The 15,411-nt window shown below is 40.8% G+C and overlaps 1 protein-coding gene across 1 annotated transcript in view; it reads left to right on the top strand.

Annotated features, from left to right (window-relative positions):
- Positions 1-15,189, top strand: part of LOC108751415 (guanine nucleotide-binding protein G(s) subunit alpha) — a 24,579-nt gene extending 9,390 nt beyond the window's left edge. The window contains exons 5-10 of the mRNA XM_018491603.1: positions 2,562-2,659; positions 12,191-12,245; positions 12,551-12,624; positions 13,464-13,643; positions 13,734-13,938; positions 14,065-15,189. Coding sequence (XP_018347105.1) covers positions 2,562-2,659; positions 12,191-12,245; positions 12,551-12,624; positions 13,464-13,643; positions 13,734-13,938; positions 14,065-14,211 — 759 coding nt within the window. The 3' untranslated portion in view covers positions 14,212-15,189. The remainder of the gene's footprint in view (positions 1-2,561; positions 2,660-12,190; positions 12,246-12,550; positions 12,625-13,463; positions 13,644-13,733; positions 13,939-14,064) is intronic.
- The last annotated feature ends 222 nt before the right edge of the window (positions 15,190-15,411 follow it).

Here is a 15,411-nt window from a genome sequence, read left to right as displayed (position 1 = left end):
TTTTTTTTTCTCGCGCGTTTAAAGGATTTACGTTGAATCGGTAAGGGTCTGCGGTAAGCCCCCTTCGAGGCTTTTATCCGCATGCAGCACATAAATTTAATAAGGCATGTGTATACGTTTCCCTATATTTTTAGCCGAGTTACACGCTTTACGACAGTGTTTAGGGGCTTAGCGAGAGGATGACGCGCGTTTGGACGAAATTATTAGTACGTGTATAATGGCGGTAATAGGCGGAGAAACGGTTGCACCAACAGCCGTGTGCAGAGGTGATCCTTCCTCGCGACGCGACGCGACGCGACGCGACGGATCGACGATGCGTCCCGTCCATCGATCGTGGAAGCGTGGAAATAGCATCGACAGGAGAATTTATTAATATAACCGTCGTCGTTATTGCCAAGCACACCGGCCGGCCATATCAGCGACTGGTCGCGACTGTTGCGTGATTTGCAGCTTGCGCTGTCCGTGACGACACTCGGGATGGACTTCCGACTAGACTGGCCGCCCATGCCGTGCCAGAGAATGTGTCCTGTCCAAGTTCGCGATACTTGAGGCACATACCAACTACAACTTTCTTCTCAATTACGCACCACAACTCCGTACACGTTGTGCTTTTCTTCGCAAGATAAATCTATGGGACAATTTTTGCGGCTTTGCTTACACCTGACATACGAAATGACGGTTGAAACTACACAAGATTTGACCTTAAACGTATATCCACACATACGTTTATGTACATGTATATGCGAAAGATTACATTTCCGTTACAATAATTGAGTACTTACCTAATTATTGTTTCAATACTCAAACGTCACTTATATGTGTATATTAGCGGTAATGTCATTATCAGACATTAGCGATATATTTAATAGTTTGCATTCTTAATAGTTACAAAAATATAATTCTCTTGAAACGATTTATAAAACGATACTTATTTCGAATTGGGATTTACTTAATTCCTTAATATTCGCTAATCGCCGTTAAAAATTATTTGAATTAATGCACGCGAGAACATAGACTTTGCGCAAACTATTTTATATATGTGTGTGTGTGTGTGTGTGTGTAAAAACGAAATTTCAGTTTTGCAATCCATGTACGCATTGTAACTACTACTTGTACGTTTCGTCAAGAATATATCATCGTACGATAGAACACGATGCATGAATGCTCAAATAATTAATAATACTTTACGTTGTTTCGACGTTGATTTATGCACACGGACTGGCATACTTGCGCACTACACACGGTTACTCGACAACTTTTAATATTCGCGCCGTTTACAAGAGCGCGTCATTGATCGCGAGAAATTCTTAACTGAGAAAAATATCGTCGCTGTTATTAATGTAACGTTTACCAGATAACATTTATTATATTTTATTTTATTTGACATTCGGTCGCAACCGCGACCGCGACCGCAACCGCGTCCGCGCGCAATAATTAGTTTAGTTTCTCTCTAAGAAGAAGAATTCTATCCCATCGTTTCTTCATAATTTTCGAGACTTTCAATGTGCGTTATGTCACGGGAACCAAAGCGCCTTCTGCGAAACCGCCTACGCAAATGAGGAAACCAAGTTTCCCGACACAATAACATCTAAATTATTAATGCGCTCGACATCCTCCGTCAGTAACGCGAAGCGTAGCCTTGTGGTCGCCATTATTTACGTAACGTTCAAGTCGCGATTTTAACTTATCACTAAACGCCTAATAGTCTATAATCCGACCGACATTCCCATGGAATCCGCCATGATAGAGAATGAATTTTCAGTATATATAGTGAAAAAACGAGAAATGAATCATGTCCGCTAATTGTTTAAGGATTAGGGAATTTTACAGAGTTTAATCTTTATAATATAATCAAGCAATTTCAAGGAATTTGAGGGATAAGAATGTACGTTACAACCCTTCCAACTTTCAATATTTCCAATTTGCAAATGTTTCCTAACTTTTTCACGTGAAATTGAATAGAAATCCGTTGATCGCTTTTGTAGTCGAGACAGCGGTATTTTTGCGAAATATTTTTTCCAATACATCACGGGATCAAGATTGAATAATCTTTGCGATTGACTTACAGCGTAATAATAACGAACGTTACGTTATTTTTCGCGCATATGTAGATTTCTGCAGTTACATTTTTCAACAAGTCGCATACTTGACGGGCAGCAAGTTTTTCCGCGGCGAGTTAACCACTAATTAAACATTAAACGTTACAACAGTCCGGCGATCCTGTGCAATAAAGACGGCGATGAATGTACTATAAATATATACGTACGTGAATATATCGTATTGCTCGTATCATTCAATACGTCGCCGATCGGGAAAATCGTTCGCAGGTTGCTCACCCATTGCATTACCTATCATATCTCTGAAAAATTTTGAAAGATTTACATTTTTATCTTTTTCATTTAAAGCTATAACGTACAGTGTATCCATTAGAATGTATTATACACTCTACGCTGCTCTTCCCTCTCGATTCTCGGAAACGATCGCTGGAATGAGTACGTTTCTTTCTCGAAAAGATTTGCAAAAGCGGGTCTAATCACTGATCGATTGTTGTGTTCTTTCAGGAATTCTACAATATCGTCGAAACACTTTGGAAAGATCGGGGCGTTCAGCAAAGCTTCGAGAGGAGTAACGAGTATCAACTTATCGATTGCGCCAAATAGTAAGTCGTTTTATTATACTATATAAACTTACGAAAGAGTTTGACACATCGGGTTGACCGTTCGGGGGTTGAGTCGCGAGGAATTTAAACCGACATTTGTTCTCACGAATGGACTGTGTTGATGTCACGTCCAGTCGGTCCAGTAAACCGCAGTTTCATTCGGATGTGTATAAAGTAACATATGTTATATAATGACCAAATAAATGTATAACAAATGAATTTGGCCAAACATTTTTAACGGTCGATTAATATCATTAGCGTTTCTTGTAAAGTCAATTGAACTTCACGCGTTTGTTCGTTGATTCGCTGATTATTGAATCTTTCTACACGTGAAGAGTACGAGATGCGGTTATTGTAATCTACTACGGGGGTGATATCACGTGCACGATAAGAAATCGAGTAAGATAACGTTTACGCGTCGATAACACCATCATATATTGCGGATTTATCGTTGTTGGGCGCGTAAGATCTTTTTTTATAACAAACCTCGTTTAACAAAGACAACTTGATCGTATTATTCCATCTTATCGTTCGTTCAATAATATACTTGACAGATATTTTTGTAAAAAAAAAAAAAAATATTTTTCCATTTTTACATGTGTGGGCAAATTTTTTTATAATCGCCAAATTGTCAGAGAAAGTAAAAAAATTCATTGTATATATAAATATATATAGACACGATATGCGCGCCGCGTATATTTATAGACTTGTGACACCGATTTAATGCCAATGGAAACAATGCCTTAACAAGGTAATCACTTTAATAGAAGCCACCCGTTTATCCAGAGGCTCTCTCGACAAATTGACCCAACCTCGAGCTTTTTTGTGCGCTAATTCGATGACATGAGCGTTGACTTAGTTACATAAAGCGGCATCGTCGCGTAATTCGATGAGATTATGATAGCGATTGCATTTGACTGACGAGGATTAAGCGGCCGATCGAATGCAATAGCGAGGGTTATTGCACTACATCTTTTCACACACACACACACACACACACATACACACGTGCAAAGGAAAAGATATAAATCTTCCTATCGTAAACTACGACTTTATCCGTTTAGTCAATAATCAGCATGTGACTGTTTTTCATCTGTCAGATCGTCAAACATTTTAATTTGTCAGTCTTTTATATGAGTACATCCTCTTCTGTGGAATCGTAGTACCATTTGTTTATCGATATATGTATACAGTATATCCAGAAACATTCTGTTAGTGATTCATCTTATATAACTTGAATCGATCCAATAAAATGTAAACTCTGAAAATTTCAAGATGAAACGAGCGAATAAATCGGGATAATTATTATATTTTTTAATAATACCTTGCAGTAAGGAGTAAATATCGCGAGATGAGAAGTTACGTATGTATTTCCGAATCGTAAGTCAATCAAATTCTCTATTCGAACTTTGGTATATATTACTAAATTTGTAGTGACGAAGCACGACGAATCTTTATCTTTCTCTTTTTCTCTATTGCCTTCATCAATGTTTCGTGCCACTCATAATCACATTATCGCGGATTTCTTGCATTTTTTTTTTTCTTTTTTTTTCCTCTCCATTAGTGCAGCTCGGCGATGCGGTTCTTTCTCTCTCTCTCTCTCTCTCTCTCTCTCTCTCTCTTTATTCTCATGTGCAGCGCAGGAATCGTTGACGTTAAAAATAGCGGCATGTATTTTTAGGCATCGCGCTCCGGTGAGATATAGTGTTCCCGTAGCATATTCGTAGATGACGGAGACACAAGATGTCTATAATCTTGCAGTATCTACATATAATCCGCATGTAGTGGCCGCATGTTTCTGCGACTACGCTTAGCACATATATGTACTAAAAATACGCTCGTCGTAAATTCGCGAATGTAGCGTACAAGTACAGGCAATTTTATTACAAAACAATTTAAACGTGAATTTTATTATATCAAAAAATCTGTTTTTCGCAACCGATTTTAAACAAGTGTCGCAACAGGGATATTGCGTGAATTTCTCACATGAATCTTTGCTCGGAAAGAAATCTGATAAAAGGATGGGGATATTGTTTTTGATTCCATTTACTCTTTTTTTTACATCACGATAATTCGGATAATCGTTGCATTGTCAGTCGAAATTTCTTTTGTAAACGCGCATGACATAAGTAGTAAGTGTGACCATCTTATACGCGCATGAAATATATGGCACAATGATATGTATTCTTTCATGAAAGTATCACAAATCCGAGTCAGTGTGTGGAGAATAAATATTTGTTCGTCACATGATTATCGTGTACGACAGTACGATGTACGATTATTGATTGTTGGTTTAATGGAAATCATTTTTGGACCGAATGATCTTTAGCGTCGACGCGAAGTAAAAAGCCAAAGTAAAAAGAGGACAACTGAGTAATCGTCATATCGAAAAAAAAAAGAGAAAAATATAACAATTCCTATGTGTATATGTGTCTTTGTTACCGTATTTTAACTGTATGCGTCTCGTCTCGATGATAAAAGTAAGCGACGTTTCAATTACGTGATAACACACCTCAACGCGCGTCTAAAAAAGGGAAACACGCGCCGCTATATTTAGGCACTGGTCTATAATGTCTATATCGCGCGGATTATTGATGCTGCTATAGCTCGTAAACGTTTGGATAGACAACCACTTTCGCGCGTTTTTCTTTTTCATCGTCGATATGTTCGTCGACGACAGTGCGAAAAAGTGATTCTTTCAAAATTCTTTTCTTTCATTTTTCCTTATCCCATGCATGAAACATCCTCAAAGTAGTCAAAATGATGAAACGAAAGGTAGTGTTAACGTAGTGCGAGGAATACAAAAATAAATTGAATTATATCGGAATTATATCTGATTTGTAAGGAAAGGAAGATATGAGCTGAAAGATGAAAACTTTTAATATTGCAATTAACAGTGTTTGCCGTAATCGTAACACGATGGTACTCGATTGGTTTCGTTTTTATGATGTGTATCCATGATTGACTTAATTAAACCCTACGAGAGTTTCATCGAGTGGATTTTTGCGATTTAATTAACACTAGAAATACCAACGTTTCTTGTCCATTAAAGGCAGACTAAGCGAAGAAATTTTATCAAAATAAAAGTCAAATATTTCATCAGTATGAAAGACGTAATTATTGAAAAAGTAAGAAAGAATCCTATCATTAATACAAGAAATACAATATTCTGAAAAATAAAAACGATCAATAAACGACCGATACTTGTAGTACTATGATGGAAAAAAATTTGACGAGAGAGAGGGAGAAAATTAGCGTTTTTTTTTTCTTTTTTTAGACAAAAGCCAGTATTGTCGGACTCTTGTTTGTATACAAGAGAGAAACGTGCCAGGCCAAGTACGGAAGACAAAGGGAACGTTTAATGTTGAGAGCCGCCATAGACTGACGATGAGGCGATTACAGGGTGACGCGCGCACGCGGCTAGAACGGCTAGAACGGCTAGAACGGGCCAGATCCGTCAAAATATTTGTGATTCGAGTCGCGAGCGAATGATTGCGCGCGCGAGCGTCAGAGCAATTTGTAGCAGCAGCAGCAAGGAGACTGGGACCATCGGAATCCCCCTTGCACACGATATCGAATAGAATCATGGCAACTATAAAATCAGCAAAACGTAATCGGATCGCTTCTCTCTAATCTTTCTATCCCACTGAAATGCGGGAGCTGTGAAGAGAGTGAGCCTTTTCGAGTTGGCCGCGACCTGATGGCACGACCTGATTTCCTCCACACAGTTGTGATACGAGAAATTTTCAGTCCAATCTTGAATTCCTCCACACGGCCTAGACTAGTCACTGCCGTGACTCGGGAGATTCGTTGCAACATTATTGATTCGCGCCCCGGGGTACACTATACGCCTTACATCGTACAAAAGGTACGATGGATTCGTGGCGGCGCGGTTTGATGCATAAGCCGCCGCATACTGATTATACATCGGCCCTACATCTACATGCCGAGTAGATATAGTTCTAGGAGTTAAACCGTCACCCACTTCCCGACCACCAAGCCTGCATACGGGGTGTCATCGCATATGCATATACATGTGTGCATATACATGCATATATTGGCGAGATGGAAGGACCCATCGCGTAGAGTCGTAAAGAAGTCGGTGGTCAATGCCACCAGTTTGGAAGCTTTTTCATTGAACTTGATTATCATGTAGTATTCCAAAGATTGTATTTCAAAAGAGAGAGAGAGAGCCAGACTTTTGTTTTTAGAATTAACACACGTTACCATTACATCGATAAAATATTTTAAAATCTAAAAAAATTTACAATTTATCTTGAACCGTTAAGGGAAACTGCCCTCGGAATTGTCCGGGCTCTGTATATGAAGCTAGATTAACACCTCGTGTATAATATAACACCTTCTGTATATCGTGCTCGATAACGTGCAGCTGGAGCTTAGGGCACAGAAGGGGCTTCGCTAGCTGTCGACATCAAACGTGGCGTGGCGCGCCGTCCGAGTTCAGTCGATACACGTTATTATCGCGCACCATCCGGCTTTCATCCTTTTCCCCCCTTTGTCGTCGCGAATTAATTCTTCGCGAACGAACGTCGAACATTTAACCTTTAACCGGAAGCGGCTGAAAAATTCGACGCGGCATTTTGTCGGTCGCATACGAAGCGCTGTACTGGCTGCTGGCTCTCTCTCTCTCTCTCTCTCTCCCCCTCTGTTGTAGCGATAGAATTTGACAGAGAATAAATAAATGAACGCAACAGAAATGTATAAAGTCTTGCCGAGAGACTATCACTATATATGTACAACGCTCTAATAAAAAAGATATGGTGCCGTATGTGTGACAGTTCGCAGCTACTTTGTATGTTGCCTTTTTTTTTTCTTTTTTTTTTTTGTAAGAGGAACGATTCTTTATACATATACATTATACACAAGATCTTACGTTCTATTTTCTAAGGAAATCGTCGGATAAGAAAAGGCAGCAAATTATCGATAATTGAGCAGCGTTAAAAAAAAAAACAGTAGTAACTAACTTGAACTAGTACTACTCGATCACGTTTATTATTTACCGTTGACATAATAGATACGCATTTTGACCTGGTCCGGATCACCATCGGAAACAACGTTGTAACATTTGTTCATCTCAAGGTCTTGGCGGAGGGACGATAACATGAGGACGATAACGAGAAAATGGTTGTGCAGTGGCAGCCGCCAGTAGGTCACGACCTCCTTCCTCTTTCAATTCTCTGGAGGTCGATAGCCTCATTTCTGGCGGAGCGCGCCAATTCCATGACCTACCTTCTCGCGCGAGCCTATGGTAGTTCTATACGATCCGCGACCGTAGACACGCAGATGCGCCCATCATTTTTTTCACAACTATTATAGAAACTTGGCCTACCTTTTCTCATTTGTAAAAGTCAGAGCATTCCTTTTGCAATTAGACGAATTGCGCGACCAGATTTGATTCTTTCTGGCAATATAATGGGTACATGCTTCTCATTTATACACAGGGATCTTCGAAATAAAAAGTACGTTATGACACAGTACTTACATATAACTTCTCCGAGTGACGTTACGTAACATCAATGTACCTTCGTTTAATTCATTAAGAAGAGAATAGTTGATTTCGGAGGATACGTTATATATTTACTTTTCTAAGTAAATTATATTTGCTATTAAAAAACATGAAATTTGCTCTAGTCTCTTCTCTCTCTTGTATCTCGCAACTTACTGTCAAAACGATGTTAATCAAAATGTCGATTTAATAACATATATAAGTTAACCAAAAAAACACTCGATATATAACAATAAGGCAATATATTAATATTTATTAATCGAATCGCACGTATAAAAAACTTATTGAAAAGTTTGAAAAAGTTGAAAGCGTTTCCTGCGTTGGTTTAAATATAATATCAGTAGACTCTCCCGTAATTGTACAGTTTCGGAAAGAAAGCTAGCTATTACACAAATAAGTATTCTTTCGAAGCAAATTATAGTTTCTCAGTCGCATTACGTCTCATTATAGTGTGTCATCGATATACTTATTGTCACATGATATTATCGTCTCTCTCTCGAGCACATTCAAAGGCCAAGTGCTTTTTCATTTATCCACTGCACATTTCTTGATGAAAAAACCAACCTCCACTTGACTTGGTAGTGTATGTATTATTCTTACACGCAAGTTATTTTGTATTCTCTTTTAATTTTACTTTTATCACGTCATTATTTAATCTGTATTTTAACAATTCTTTGTCCTCGTTGTTTTTTTTCTCATTGAGAAAATTATTATTGGAACTCTGTGTTTTTAATTTGTTTTGTACCTATTATACATACATGTAATGAGAATATATGTAGTGAGAGAGTCGTCAGTAGCAAGCTAGTAGCAAATACCATCGCTACTGCTACTCTAATACGCAAACAACTTCAATTATAATATCTCGTAAAAGAGGAGGCATTTTATATAACATTTTCCACGATAAATAACACACGCAGTGTTAAATCCTTGCGTACGATTGGCAGCGAACAGAGAACGAGCGGTGGCAGTGACCCATGACCCGGATCGCGGAAAGTGGGTGCCAGAGGGGCGTGTATGCACACCCGGCGAGGCCGAGGGGTTGGGGTTAGGGTAGGACATCGTCGAGGATCGATTTTCCCTCTCGGTGGGTTCCCTCCGCCCTCAGCCACCCTCAGCGCGCAGGAAGGGAGGCTGGATCGCGTGAAGGGAGAGGGTCCCCCGGCACAGAGAGAGAGAGAGAGAGAGAGAGAGAGGAGGAGGAGGAGCGCGAGTGAATGAGAGAGCGGGATATATGAGAAAGATAAAAAGAGCTGGACGCGCGTGTGTGCGTGCATGCGCTCATGTACATGAACGCGCACGAGAGAAAGAGAATGTTGGCTCTCTGAAAGGGTGATAAAGGGTGGAGAAAGGAAGGATGAGGGCGAACGCGAGTACAAACACAGGACGCGAAATAATGAGAGAGCGAGAGAGAGAGAGAGAGATTCCCTCGGGCGCTCCCGATATTCTACCCTTCTTCAGCATCCGCTTCCGTTCTCCGTCGCGATATGCGCGCTGTCGTCGACGCGCTTCCTGCAGGATCCTGCGGCATCCTACGTGTCCCTGTCCTGAGACTCTACCGAGCAGGAGCACAGTACTCCTCTCGCTCCAGTGGAGCGTGACGAGAAGAGAGGAGAGAGAGAGAGAGAGAGAGAGAGAGAGAGAGAGAGAGAGAGAGAGAGGGATCGGCTCAAGCCCGGCCGACCCAGGAACGCGGCTCGATCGAAAGAGGAAAGTTGACACTCTGTCGGAGGGCTCCGACCGCGACCGCCTCTGAAAACGTTATTGGCCTATATTTCGAATAGTCTAATAACCTAAATAGTTAAAAGCGACCACCCGATTCTGCATTTCTCGTGTCCCAATTATTGCTCTCCCCCCTCCAGCTTTTTCCTTTTTTTTTGTTTTGTTTTCTTATGTCGAGATGAGGATCTGCATTACGCGCTCTCCTCTAGTCCTCTATAATCAATAGACATGCGACAAAAACAATTTGACAATTTTGGCAACGGCGAGAACGTGACGAATCGAGATGCTATCGATAACAGTACACTCTATCGTAATCCGGACAGGAAATCGATGCAAATGAGATAATATGAGTTTATTATTATCCCGCGCGGTTCTATTCCAGCGAATCAGAGATACATATATACATATAATACGATGCAGTTGTACAGCGGTGTCTGATATAATTGTAACAATCTGATGAATATCGTACCGCGAGCAATAGTCGTAAGATCGATGCGAATATAATAACATGGTTTATTATTATCCCCGCGGTTCTACATCGGGGGATGTATATAATATTATGCGGTCAGTATATAACGCTGTTTCTCGTACAACTAGTGTAACTATATACTTAATATAATGCGATAATATATCGCGAATAACAGCTACAAAAGATCGGCACGATATAATAATACGATTTACTGTTGCATGATCTAATACGCTTTATAATATCCCTCTAGGAATAAGTCACTCTTCGCCGTCAGGCATTGAGTTTTAATTAAATACAATACTCTCGCTCGAATTATTCTTTTGAATGAAATGGTAACTGTCAGCGAGATAAAAAAAGATGGTTAGAGAATACCTTACACGACACGTTTTTAGGCCCTTTGCTGGCGCAATTACAATTGTTACAAATCTTGGAAAGAGAATCGTACAAATTCTAAACGGGCACGTTTAGTTGACGTTGAAAGAGATCGTCATGTAGTTTAAAATTTATTCAGAATCTCTCATCTTCGTTCTCAAACATACAAACTGTTTTACATCGACCGAATAAATATGAGGATTATATACAATAATTCAAAGTACATTGAGCATCTACATATATATATATATTTTTTTTATATATATATATATAAACATATCAAATATGAGAAAAAAATAACGCAGGAAAAAGTAGCTTCGTTATCGGATTAGTTTTTCTTTCTATATTTCTGCCTTTTCTCTCACACGTCGGCTCTCACACACTTTTCCTTTGTATATTAGAAAGTATATACTATTTGAAAATATACGAGTTTGAAAATACGAGTTTTTGAAATTTTGAACAACTCTCTGTTGTTCAACGTGCGGCGGAACTGAGGCATATGGAAAGCGACGTGCTATGTACATACCTCTTTTATTACACTTTGCAAGAAATAGATAAAAACGAGAGTATATATACATGCGAGAAGAAAAATTCCATAGCGACAAGATCGTCCGGCATACCTTTTTCTTTATGCCTTTCTGCTTCGAATTTCTTTACTTTTGCAATGTAAGCTCTCTGTGTCCTTATCAAATAATGTAATTTAAATTCATGAATTCCTTGTATCGAATCTCGATAAAATATACAAATTGTATATGCCATTTATTTTAACAATGCCATGAGATTTGAATTATTGTACACATGTGTAATTGATGTACGCTTCTAGAATACATCTTTCATACGCATTTCTTACCATGCACATTATGTGTTTATATATATATATATATATATATATATATATATATATATATACATACACACACATATATATATATATGTACACACATAGCAAGTTTTTTACGTCTCCTTCGTATCGCGAATTGTTCGTGTTCGAAAACCCAAGATTTCGGTGACAAAAATTTGATTCATCTCGTCGTACATCGCACACGAAAGAGACACGTTTTCGACCACGTACGGGGACGTATGTGTTGTACGTGAAGTGGCTCTCACGATAACGATGCGGTTGATTGACAATGATTGTTATCGCGGATGCCCCGGCATCGATCGAAGCTAGTAGTTCAACTTGATTTTGACGAATTTATGTTGTTGTTCTGTACGGATGTTTTCTTTTTTAGGAAGAGATTTATAATAGTGTGTCAGGATATAACAATTTACGAGGAACATCTCGTTTTCTCCTCTTTTTCTCTTGATACAAATGTTTATAAATAGAAATACCCCGCGTATATCGTATACTCACGAAGAGTCAAGTTATATTTCTGCAAAGTAGTAGCAATAAAAATTTGCAATTGTTCCTTCACTAATTCCTCCTTCATTCATTCTGTTTCAGTTTTCTAGATAAGGTAGCCATCGTAAAACAGCCAGATTACACGCCCACGGAGCAGGTAATTATCAGTTTCCCTTTCGTTTCGAGCCCATTTCTCTTAATGTTGATAGTGACAGCGTAATTTTGTGAGCATTTTCAGGCATATTCAGGAAAGTTTTTCTTTTCCCGTCATAAAAAATTGACTTGAAATTACTTATCGATCTTAGATTCTCGCTTGGCAAAGTCTCATAAAGCGATCCCGCATCTTTATATACATGTATATATGTTATATGTGTGTGTACCTGTGTGTATATGTGTGCGTAACTGCACACATATACACACAGTAACGCAGCGTAACGAGTATATGCTTCCGTTTTGTTCCAGGACATCCTAAGGTGTCGAGTCCTCACGTCTGGCATTTTTGAGACGCGGTTTCAGGTCGACAAAGTAAACTTTCAGTAAGTCCCATAATGCGCGACATGCTGTTACCCGCGCGCGTTTTACTTCAATGTCGTGTGGCTATATATAGCCGACGTATTACAGTAACATCGGCCGACGGTAAATATAAACGCAAAGCGACGACGGCGGCGGCGGCGACGGCGGCGGCGGCGACGGCGGTAGTGGCGGTAGTGGCGGTAGTAGCGGTGGCACGCATCTTAGCTTAGCATCTCTATGTATTGAGCCCGCTGCTGGCAAGACTTACACTGTTATAACGTGTAAGCTGAAATCGGTTAACCGCGTTAACGCCTCCGCAACTTTGTAACATTTTCCCTTTTTGCCTTCACTCGCAGGTCACGTACGGCGCCCCACATATTATTTTCTATAGGCCCACCACACCCCTTTGTTGTCGCCTCTCTCGCTCTATGCTCGTGTAGCCGTTTCACTTCCAACAAATATAATAATAAATATACTCGTGAGAGAAATTCGTGTATTTGGCTATTTTATTCGCATCGCTTTGAGCGCCTCCTTGAGCGTCTCCTTGAGCGTCTCCTTGAGCGTCTCCTTGAGCGTCTCCTTGAGCGTCTCGGGAGGGAAGTATCCGTAATATCTCGTGATGTGCAAATTCGAAAACGGTTCGATCTGGAGGATCTAAAGGATTTTCGTCAAACATGTAACAATTCAAAGTACTTGGAAATGGAATTGATGTCTTTAAGTCTCTTTGCTAGTTAATATTAGTTAATATTAATTTGAAACGGATAAGGAGACGTTGTGAGAACCGTTTTACGCACGCCATTAGATAAGCCGTGCCGGCGTTTTATTTTCATATTTGTGAGCATTTTCCCGATTCTTTTTGCAGTATGTTCGACGTCGGCGGCCAGCGTGACGAAAGAAGAAAATGGATACAGTGTTTCAACGATGTCACAGCGATTATATTCGTCACGGCGTGTAGTAGTTACAATATGGTACTCAGGGAAGACCCTACAAAATTGAGACTCAGGGAGAGTCTCGATCTCTTTAAAAGTATCTGGAACAATCGGTACGCAACATCAATTTTACGCCAGGCAAAAATCCATGATATATTCAATATTCCTTTCGATTTCGACGAGTGTTGTCTCTTTCCTCGCAGGTGGCTCCGCACGATCTCGGTAATCCTGTTCCTAAACAAGCAAGATCTATTAGCGGAAAAGGTGAAAGCTGGCAAGCACAAATTGGAGGATTACTTCCCGGAATTTGCGCGCTACCAAACACCAGTCGAGCCCGGGATGGCTGCGGATCCCTCGGAGATACCCGACGTCATAAGGGCCAAGTACTTTATAAGAGACGAGTTCCTCGTAAGTATAGTGCACGTAGCACGCCAATTCTTACGTCAATTCTTTCGGGCGATTCTGCCGATCAATGATCTGGCCGCTGGCACATACACATGTTCTGTGATGTTACGTTGTTACTTGTTTGTTTAGCGCATAAGTACGGCGAGCGGCGACGGCAAGCACTATTGTTACCCACACTTTACGTGCGCCGTTGACACGGAGAACATCAAGAGAGTGTTCAACGATTGCCGGGACATCATCCAGCGGATGCATCTGCGCCAATACGAGCTCTTGTGACTTCGTTCCTGCCGACGTCTTCTGTCATTATTCGTTAATCTGACGGTCACGCTCGTGCTGCACCTTGAGTCGCTGCTGCAGCCAGTGCGAACTGTGAATGAGCGAGAGCGAGCTGTGCCATCAACTATGGCCTCGCGAGGAGGACTCGTTCGAGTTCCATACACCTGGGTATATTCAGGTAACGCGTAGGGCTTCCTCGCCAGTCCAAAATGGAAAAACCGAAAAACGTGTATAGTCCGAAGGACTATTGACTATAGCACCGCGCGATATAGTTGATCGAGTGCGCGCCAGCGGACCTTGAGGGTGACTCTTCTCCTCGTCAACGAGAGTTGGTATACAGCGATACACATTACACACCGCTCTGCGAGCAACTCTTCGCTACGTGAGATCTGTTTGAAGCGAGTTCCTTCTCCCTCGCGCGGAGTAAATTTCGCGCCAAGCACCGCAAGCGAGCGAGCGAGCAAGGCAGGACGCGAGATGTCCGCGCGTCGACACGTCGGCCCCGCACCGTGTCAGTCGTCACGTTAGTCGTCGTCAGTTGGAGTGAGTTGGACGAAAACGAACGAGCGACCCCTCCAAGAGAGAAGCGGGCGTATTTATTCTCGCCATCGCGCTATCATTCGCCGACTCTCTTTTCTTTTTAATTTGAAAGAAAGAGTGTGCTGAACACTCGTTGTCGTTCATCCGGACGAACGATCCGGAAACTCTCTCGCGCGCCGTTCGATCTGTGCGTACTATGCGTACTGTGCGTACTGTGAATCATTACCTTGTTAATTTTATTCCTCTCGCATGTGATTCCGCTTCGTGGCGGAACGCGCGAATCCTGTCATAAGCGTGGGCCAACGTCGTTGTCGGATGTGATTCGAGAGACGATCCTCCTCGTTCAACACACTCTTGACGTGAATTATCGTTCGGATCGGATTAGAGTTAAGGACGTTTCCTAAGACTTAGGCGAACCTCTCTGGTAAAAAGGAAAAAGAGAAAAAAAAGAAAAAGGAACTTTTATCTTATCGTTTTTCGACTCTCCTCGATCCTTATACTCGTTTCCGAATCTCTGCTATACATTTGCCTCGCTCCCCTCCGTACATCTCGCATAGAATCTCCACGTCTCTTTCGTTTTCTTTCGTTTTCTTTCGTTGAGCTTTCGACACTTCCGAATCTCGATTCTTTTTATTATTATTACATTAGCCCGACCTATAG

The sequence above is a fragment of the Trachymyrmex septentrionalis genome, unplaced genomic scaffold, assembly GCF_001594115.1.
Source record: "Trachymyrmex septentrionalis isolate Tsep2-gDNA-1 unplaced genomic scaffold, Tsep1.0 scaffold44, whole genome shotgun sequence".
Lineage (NCBI taxonomy): Eukaryota > Metazoa > Arthropoda > Insecta > Hymenoptera > Formicidae > Trachymyrmex > Trachymyrmex septentrionalis.
Note: the sequence above shows the minus strand (reverse complement) of the source record. Positions and strands in the feature narration are given on the sequence as shown.